Source organism: Plasmodium coatneyi, chromosome 12, assembly GCF_001680005.1.
Source record: "Plasmodium coatneyi strain Hackeri chromosome 12, complete sequence".
NCBI lineage: Eukaryota > Apicomplexa > Aconoidasida > Haemosporida > Plasmodiidae > Plasmodium > Plasmodium coatneyi.
The window spans coordinates 868,429-877,816 of record NC_033567.1 but is presented as its reverse complement, the minus strand read 5'-3'; the positions used below and the strand labels follow the sequence as shown (position 1 = coordinate 877,816).

General features: G+C 40.9%; 4 protein-coding genes across 4 annotated transcripts; 3 read left to right on the top strand and 1 right to left on the bottom strand.

The window, feature by feature from the left end:
• Positions 1–1,014: 1,014 nt before the first annotated feature.
• Positions 1,015–3,066, top strand: PCOAH_00038680 (Uncharacterized protein; the record flags this gene model as incomplete). The annotated part of the gene is made up of 5 exons (XM_020060659.1): positions 1,015–1,138; positions 1,359–1,420; positions 1,667–1,699; positions 1,825–2,500; positions 2,585–3,066. 5 exons carry the CDS (start codon positions 1,015–1,017, stop codon positions 3,064–3,066), a joined length of 1,377 nt encoding a protein of 458 aa, XP_019916712.1.
• A 601-nt stretch (positions 3,067–3,667) lies between these two features.
• On the bottom strand, positions 3,668–4,861 carry PCOAH_00038670 (Lipoate-protein ligase a; the record flags this gene model as incomplete). Its single annotated transcript, XM_020060658.1, has 1 exon — positions 3,668–4,861. One exon carries the CDS (start codon positions 4,859–4,861, stop codon positions 3,668–3,670), a length of 1,194 nt encoding a protein of 397 aa, XP_019916194.1.
• A 1,087-nt stretch (positions 4,862–5,948) lies between these two features.
• On the top strand, positions 5,949–7,211 carry PCOAH_00038660 (Cop-coated vesicle membrane protein p24; the record flags this gene model as incomplete). Its single annotated transcript, XM_020060657.1, has 4 exons — positions 5,949–6,091; positions 6,294–6,411; positions 6,653–6,823; positions 7,026–7,211. The coding sequence occupies 4 exons, from the start codon at positions 5,949–5,951 to the stop codon at positions 7,209–7,211; spliced, it is 618 nt and encodes a 205-aa protein (XP_019916487.1).
• Positions 7,212–8,194: 983 nt separating this feature from the next.
• Positions 8,195–8,723, top strand: PCOAH_00038650 (Uncharacterized protein; the record flags this gene model as incomplete). The annotated part of the gene is made up of 2 exons (XM_020060656.1): positions 8,195–8,351; positions 8,509–8,723. The coding sequence occupies 2 exons, from the start codon at positions 8,195–8,197 to the stop codon at positions 8,721–8,723; spliced, it is 372 nt and encodes a 123-aa protein (XP_019916790.1).
• Positions 8,724–9,388: the final 665 nt, after the last annotated feature.

The following is a 9,388-nucleotide window of genomic DNA, read 5'->3' as shown; positions in this document are numbered from 1 at the left end:
GCTCAGCGCGCTGTTTTCTGTCCATTCCCGCCTTCCGCCGTCAAGGAAGAATTGTGCTCTTTTTTCAATTGTAAGATATGGTATAATTTTTCACAGATATCGTCCTCCTTTCGCGACGTCCTTCCCAGCTGGAAAAAATGTGTACTGAGCGGGAATCTACGAAATGGATGTCCCCGATTACAGTTCACGGTGGAATAACTCAATTGAAGAGAAGAAAAAAAAAAAAAAAAAAGAGGAAAAGTTCATACCGCATAGGGTCACACAATTTTTTCAATGCCCCTTAGTAAATCAGTTCCTCCCGTGCTTGGTTAATTTCCCCTCCGGTCATTTTGAAGGGCTCAGTCGTTTTGGGCTTACTGATTTTGGGTCTTCCCATGAATATGAAGGGTCCCCGTCGAGGAAGCAAAACGGCCGGGGTAGGGCGGTTTCGGAGGGAGAAATAAAATTACAGACGTGGAAAAAAATGAAGAGGTGGCCAAGTAGGCAAATGGCCAAGTGAAAGGGATATACTGCCACGTATATGAGAAAGAACACCCGGATGTTGTCCCCAGGCCACATGCTCTCACATGCGCATGTGCGCATATGTTCATGTATGTTCTTTCTCCTTACCCGGGCGCGATAGTACACCCACGCAGAAACCGTTTTGAAAAAAAAAAAAAAAAAAATAGAGTGATAGAAATAGGGAAACAATCTCGAGGAATAAATTTTGGAACATCGGGCCACTCCCAACTTTTAAATAAGCTGAAAGAGCGCAAACAAGTTGAGTGGGAGCTGATAAGGAGCGCCTTCTATCATTTTGCACAATCTTATACATGTTACGTATACGTGTGAAAGAAGGATTAACGGATGGTTAGGTACATTAAAGGGGGGGATGAAAATCACCTGGGTTATAAAAAAAAAAATTATTGACTAAAAAAAATATTTCATTAGAGGCCATTTGCTACATTTATTTCCAAGGGGATAAAGAAATATGCCTTAACGACAGAAGATGAAATTATATACTTCAGCGCTACGATGAAAAGCTATTTATCGGAGGAAGATAAATTGAAGTTAACCATAAAAAAAAACTACTTGGAGAGGGATGCCATTAAGACGAAAATTTTGAACTACCTGAATAGGTTGTCGCACCTGTGCTCAGGTATGTGTACAACACAGCGATACTGGAGGGGACGGGCGTTTTCATGAAAAAATGTGTTACCACCACTCCAGGGGATACTACGCCCCGAGGGTGTCCGTTCCGAATTTGCTCCCACGTGCATCTTTGGCGCATTAACTCGTTTTCATATTTTCCCATGTTGCTACATGTTATTTCCCGTTGTTCCGATTTTGGTATATTATTATTTTTTTTTTTTTTTAAGATGACAAAGACGAGCTTAACAGAAGGGAAAGACAAAAGCGGGGATTCTTCGAGGAGAGCTTGGTAAGCGCGCATATTTGGTGCGGTTTTTTCGGCGCACCTTTTTGGAACACCTTCTCACCTCACCCCGCTGGCGTGGGGTTCCATCGAGGAATGACGAACTTCCCACTGGTCTGCAGAATTAAGTGGAATCTGTCTCCCCTCACACACCCTTACAAAGCGTTAAAGAAAAATATCACCTTGACAACGCACCGACTGCGCCATGTTTTGCAATTTTTTCCAATTTTTTAACATTATTCACATTTTTAGGAGTACTTTCCCGAATTCAAGGTAGAAAAGCGGGTAAGTTAAGAAGCTAGTGGGAGGGCGTGTGCGTATAAGCGTAGGACCCCCCTTGGTGTGCATCTAACACCCATCTGTTACTTCCTGCCCACGAATAAACGCTTCCCCTTGCACGAACTTTGCAGCCCAAGATAGAGCAAGATGAAACGACGGTGACGAGGAACAGGAGGCTTCTCCAAGTAGGGCTGTTTGAGCACCTGAAAAAAGCGAAGGATGCTCTTGAACAAGAAAAAAGCAACGAAACGGTGATCAAGCAACAAATGCAAAATAAAAGAGTGGAAGAAAAATTACAAGAAGAAAAAAAAAAATTTGAAAAATACCAAATTGATGATATAGAGAAAAAAATAAATACACACATTAAGGAAATAAAAAATGTGGACTCCCACATAAAAACAGACGAAGCAAAATTGATGAAATTAAGTTTAATTAATCATTACGAAAAAATGAAAAATTTCATAAGTACGAATTGTCAGCCAACCATTTTTTGGTGCCCTCTTAAATTTAACTCCAAAACGGAAATGCTGCAAAAGGAGACCGACAATTTTATTAGGAAAAAAATCGAAGCTATTAAGGAGTCGAATTATGACGTGGATTTTGAGGAAGAGCCTTGGGTGCGCCAGTTTGAAAACTTGAAGGAAATCGTGCGCAGACGCAACGGGGGCGAAGCGACAGAAAAGGGTGACATGAAGGAGAAAGAGGATGAGGCAGACCAGGAAGGCAAAGAAGACAACGAAGACAACGATGACGACGATAAGGACAGCGATAAGGACGATGATGAGGAGGAGGAGGAAGAAAAGCAGAGTGATGACGAGGATGGGGAGAAAGAAAAGGAAAGTCAAAGTGAGGAGGACGACGATGAGGAGGAACAGAAGGAAAATGATGAAGAGGAGAACAATGATGAGGAGAACGAAGACGAAAATAACGATCACGACGACGGGGAAGACGAAGTGGGAAAGGAATCCCCCAATGGAAGTCACTACACTGAGGAGAAAGAGGAAGATACGCAGGGCACCCCCAAGAAAAGTCCCAGTAACGCTTCCGACGTGAACACCTCCCAAAAGGGTAATACCTCCCCTGGAGGGGACAATAAAAGCAGCGAAGAATTTTACCCAGACAACGCCGACGATGAGGACTTGAAATGTAAAGAGGTGAATGAGGCGCATGACGCTGATGAAGCAGGTGAGCCAAATGGGACGGACGAGCCAAACGAGACGATCGAATTGGATGAAGGAAACGAGGCGAATGTGACAAACGAAACGAACGAAGCGAATGAGACGAATGAAACGGTCGGTGATGATGACGCCAGCGCGGTTAAGAAAAATTCCCGGAAAAAAAGAAGGGGAAGGCCCAAAAGAAAAGGGAGGTGAAGGTGAAATGTTGGGGGAAAGTTAGGCGGGGAGGTAACAGGTCGGAATGGAAATTGTACATAATGTATAAATAAATACATATACTTGACATGGAAATTTCCGATGTGGGCGGAAACGAACGGCCGAGCGCGTCGCAGCAGCAACAGCGGTGCTGGTATGGCATGTGCGTGAGGAGCTCGTCGGGCCATTCACTTGCATTTGCCTTTTTTATCCAAAACGGCATTCCCCCACTGCTTCTTTTTAATGTTTACAATTTTTTTTTTGTCTAGCTTTTTTTAATTCGCATATGATAAGTTACACACACGTGCACGCATAAATGTGCGCGTATTTTTTTTTTGTAACTCGCCTTTGCGCGGAAGAGTGCGCTCGGATGAGGGGTGTAAGTGTACAGTATAATGTTTAAGTAGGTGGGATAAATACGCGACGGTTGATTAAATTGGAGAGAGCGATATGCTATAGGCAGAGTAGCATAAGCGCACTGTTCATATGTGTAATCATGCGGGCACGTTGTGTCCCACTAAGACAAGACCCCGTGCGTGATGCTGACTGATGGCAAAAAAGAAGCCTTACAAAAGTACAGCTTTCCATACACACACCCCTTTCAAAGTTCCTGTAAAATCCACTCGGAAATTTCCGCCAGGGTGTCCTTATTGTCCACTTGCAAACCGCGTAAAAAAGAAGCCACGCTGTCCTTGGAATACTTAACATCGTTGTTAAAAATAAGTTTTAACTGTTCCACTAAGTTGACGTCTAAACAGTCCGAAAAAATATTTCCATCTTTTATCATCCCATCAGATACGTTAAAAAAAACCTCTAATTTTCCAAAATTGAATTGTTTACATAGTCGGTTTTGAAACTTTGGAGTTTTCCCATAGCACCAATCCCAATCTTTTAGCAGATTAAAATATTTTAAAAATTCTGGATTTTTCGTGATGCTTTCATTTGTGTCTATGTAGTGGATATTAAAGTGCTTTGAAATGGGGGAAGAAATGTCGACTAAATTGTCTACGCTTTTTTCCTCTTCGCTTTCCCTTTCGTTTAGGATCACGTTGTCGTTCTCGTTGGAAACCCCATTCTTGTAAAACGCTTCAAACTCTTGAATCAGCGCATGGCATAAATTCTGGCAAGTGATATTCGGATTTATCTCCTTCAAGTTGATTGTCCTCGCATTCACACTAGACACTCCATGCTTTATATATTTTATCTTATCCGGTGTTAAGTACATTTGTAGAACGTCCTTCTGAAGGTTCACCATTATAGTCCCATGATGAAGGAACACATTTTTTATTTTCTTAAATGCAGAACCTGAGCACTTTCGTTCATTTACAGTTATGTCATTTCTTCCCTGCTTTTGCGCATCAATGGCAAAGTGCCTTTTCAAAGTTTTTAAAATGATAGAGAAATTATTATCCGTATTTAGTGTATTATTCAAAAAGGTGAAACAAAGATTTTGCAGGTCGTGGTAGACTGCTCCTCCACCTGTAAACCGACGAGCCACTAGGACGTTATCTTCTTTTATATTTTCTAAATTGCATTCACTCCATATATTTTGGTTTTTTCCTATTATAATGGATCTATTATTCCTCCATAGGAATAGAACAGGGTGGTCGAACTTTTCTATTGTGTTCACATTTAAGTACTTCAATAAGTCGCTGTAATTATTTAGTAGGAAGTTTTCTAGGGATAAATTAAAATGTATATTTTGGTTGTTCGAAATTAGGATTAGTGGTTTCGCGTTCTTCGTCCTTTCTGAGGAGTACCACCTTTTCAGGGCCACATTCATTCGCTGCTTCATCTTGCGGGGTTATTGGTTTAGCTTAGGTGTGCTCTTGCGTGAGGTCTCTATATGTGTGTTCTTCGCTTGGTATAGAAGTAGCGCTGGATCTGCTGTGAAAAGCCGTTGTCGTGGTTGCTCCGGGGGGATTCTTTCGCTGCGTCACCGTTGCGCGTTCCGTATCATCTAATTTCATGTTAATTTGCTTTCCTATGCTATACTTTGCTTTATTTTTCCTGTTTCATTTTTCTCCATTTTTGAAAAGTGGTTCCCTATCTGTGCTTCGTTGTGCCAACGCGGCTACCACGAAGGTCGAAATAGGCGCTACGCATACATGGTACTAACTGGTCATTGTAGGGCACCCAGCAGGAGAAAGGGCGAATGAGAAGATGAGGGTATTCCATTCCTAACAATTGGAGGGTGCACAACGCGCTTGCCCTATGGTACTGCGTTAAACTGTATCCGGGAAAATGCTACATAAATGAATGTGCATCTCTGGCTAAACTGGTGCGCAAATATGCCACCCTGATGTTCACATAAAAAGTTCCCTGCTTCACCGTTTCGCGCGGATTTTTATTTTAATTCCCCCTCATATGTACCATTAAAGTGTAACATTTTTTTTTTTTCTCCATTCTGTACAAATACGTTACATACATCGCAGGAACGCATGACGAATGCGAGTGCAGCATTGTCATTGGGTAGTCTGCCAATCAGTTAATCATTAAATTAGTTGACTTTTTTTCCTTTTTTGGCGAGTTTGTTCTGCTTGTTCGTGTATTCACATTGTGAGTGAGTTTTTCCTTTTTTTTTTTTTAACATAGCTAGTTTATGTGCGGTTACACATGGTCGGGTTTGTTCGCGCGTTTGTAAAGGAAGGCATCGGGATTTATCAGGGACATAGCTAAATTCAGTTCACCCCTTTATCGCAGCAGCAGAGTGAAACGCGGGGGTGAATACATATGAGCACACACCTCCTAGGGGAATTGAAACAGGAGTCACCGGAATTAGGGTGCCATCGCGTAGACCTGGCAACCCCCATACGTACATACACACGCACACACATATATATGTGCGTGTGTGTGACGAGACCAGCACATGAAGTGAAAAAATGGCCTTTTTAAAAAGCCCCATTGTTGTCTTACTCCTGTTGGTGTTCCTATCGCACGTAGTGCGCTGCACCCACTTTATCATAAGTCCTCTGGAGAAAGATTGCCTTCACTTTCGCGTGGACAAAAATAACATCATTGTTGGGTAGGCGCGAGGGCTGATTTTTTTTTTTTTTTTCACCTGTCCAACCGGAACGTGGCGTGGGCATATATATGTGCGATGGTACACATGTAATGATATATGTATACAGTGGTAGACATGTGCAAGCATAATCCTGCTTAAAATATCACACTTGGTGGTATACACTTGAGCATGGAAATAATTACCCATCCCCCCTCCCCATCAGGTCGTATGAAATAATCGACAAGAACGCATTGTGTTTAATGTACATAGTAAACAGAAATGACAAAAAGCAGGAGAAATTATTCAAGTCGCAAAAGGTACAGGACAAGTTCGAGATTAAGGTGAGCAAACCGGAAGCACAACAAGTTTTAAATGATTACTCACTTTGAAACGTTTTACCTTGCCATTTGCATTCGCTTGGAAGGCGGAGCAGAATGCAAAAGTGTGTCCACGAGGGTAGAGATATTCATATGCATGCCTACCTGTGTGTGTGCGGATGAACGTATACACATTTCATATACGTGAACAACTTTCATGTTAATTTATTTTTCCCTTTTGACCTGGACAAATCACAAAACGAAGGTTGCGAAGCCCGGCGTCTATTCCTTCTGCTACGCGAACCAGAAAAAAGCAGAAATAACAGTAATGTTCACTTTGAGGGTGAAAGAAAGCCACGACGTTGCCGACTCGGAGTTGGGTACAGCAGATGATGTAGAAAAAATAAATAACCAAACATTCCAGTTGTATGAACAGGTACGGCAAATTTGAAATTAAGCATTTTTTTTACCTGACATGTTCATATATTTTTTCTTCCCTTTCTGTACACCCTTATGTGTACATATATATTTTTGCTTCATTTTTATGTGTGCGTCTACATAAATATGTAACATTTGTTTTTCCCTTTTTGTGGCAATCACGTTATTTGCACTTCTTATTTTCCCCTCCCTGCTGTTAGTTTTTTGAAGTCTATGAAGAGCAAGAAAAAATGATGGAGACGGCAGACTTGTACAAGCAATTTAACGAAAAAATGAATTCGAAATTAATTCTGTGGTCAGAAGTACAAATAATACTGCTAATTCTGTTAACCATAGTTCATATATACTACATAAAGTCCTTTTTCGACATAAAAACCATCGTCTAGTGTGTTCTTTCGCTGTGCCATGGTATGTACAGTGTTTCGCGCAGGTCCCATTCGCACATATACCTGTGTACCCTCGTAGCAGGTACGTAAGTACACACACACATATACCTACGTGAATGGATACACAGGTATGTTTGGCATAAACACATCCCCGTGAATATACGCACACATATGCGCATGTCCGTGGAATGTTTCAAACGCATCTCCCCCGAATTTTGCCTTAAACTGTACCCCATATAAAAACATGTTTTTGTGTTATAGCTTTTGAAAAACTTTAATTTTTTCCTGTGATTTTTAAAAACATTTTTCCGAATTCATGAAATGGCGGCATAGCCTAGCCGTGTCGTATGGCGACAAAAAAGATGGATCTGTTTTGTGCCAGCAATGAGAAAAAAAATATATAATAATAAAAGAGGAGGATATGACGCAAATTTTGTTAAGCTCCACCGTGTCAAGCCATTAAAAATCAATTGCTACACTTGCATCAGAAAGGAAGCAGCTTACAAATCCTGTGATGGATTCTTCCATAAAAGGCGTACATCGACGTAGGCAATTTTTTCCTTAACAGATATAGAAATATGCTTTATCTATGCATCTTCCAATTTTTTTTCATGGTTTGTAAATTTAATAAAAAATAAAATTTTTTTTACCCAAAGTTTAAACTTTTTTTTTTTTTTTTGTCGCGAAATGTGTGGTTTAAATTTTTCTTTTCTTTCTTAAATTTGGAACAAGTTAAAAGCTTCCTTTCAAAAGCAATTCCACATTTGCATCGTCTAATATTTTTAAGTTGAGAGGCGGAAAAATAGAATTCTCTATTTTGTTCGCGCTTTGGTGCTTCGTGTTCGTCCTTCAACAGATCGCATGTCATTTGTGGTCAGCCGTACCCATTTTTAATAATCGTTTCTCATTTCCCATTTGTGGCCACCAATTCGCATTCATTGCGCCCCGCGGATCTGTCAACCATTCGAGCAAACGAGGTTATAATGGTACCTGCACTCGCCAGAAAAGTTTTTGCCAAAAATAAACTGAATGACAATGTTACCATTAAGATAAAGTACATGTGTAGGAAGAATTTTTCCGGCGTGAAATTCTTAGATGGAAATAGAAAGGCCGATGAGTCCATATACTTTAAGAAGGAAGGTACAACTCGCCCGATCGATGCTTGATCAAACGTGGATGTGCTGGAACAGGTGTTCCCCCTTATATGGCAACATTCACGTAATAGGGAGAGTCCATATGTGAGTTCCCTTTTATACGCATTTCATTTGTGCTTTTTCCCCTGGACCCTTTTCTTTAGATGAAGCCTTACTAAGAAACTTACTCAAGAATAACCCTGACCTGAACCCAGACTTTAATTTCACCGACGCTGAGGGTGGGATTAACAATTTGTCCAACGATCTCTGTATGGTGTTTTCCAAGCATGGCATAAAAGGGTTAAACAACAGTGACGCAATTAGAGACATCATTAAAGTGTTTGAGTTGAATGGATACAGGAAGGTGCTCGACCAGTGATGAGCGTGTTTAGCGTGGCGTCACAGATTTGGGGTGAACACCAATGGAGGGCGCGATCGCCAGTTGCCATTGTGTAAATTTCACACCCGTTTAGCTTGAATTGGAACTAAAGTGGAACACAAATGGGGCATATTTTTCCGTACGCAGAAATATTCACACACACCACCACGGTGGAGGAAGCTCCTCCAACAAATTCTGCATAGCCACTAGCTCCTGATCGACACACATGGTGAGAAAAGCCTCTCATTCGAAAAAGTCTGTCTCCCGAGGAAACCGCAGAACGGCGGACCACATGTTCGCCCACCCTTTTTACAACTTTTTCTGTTTATTTTGTTCACGTTTTCTCTACATTTATAATTATACACTGTTGGGATGTGTCCCTTCAGTGCTCCCTTTTTTTTTTTTTTTTTTTTTTTTTTTGAACCATTCGGTGTGACGCATTATAACACATAATTAATTCTCACTGATGATATTTTAAGTTGCAAATTTTCGCTACTTGGTACATCCGTAAAATGGTGAAGGAGTTAATCCTGATGAAGGTTCCACTTCGAAGCATTTGCAAAAAAAAAAAAAAAAAAAAAAACGGAGGAGGGGATAATTCCCTATGGGAGTAGCATACAAAATAACCACCACGTGTGGCCCTCTTTTAACCCCCTTCAATGTGT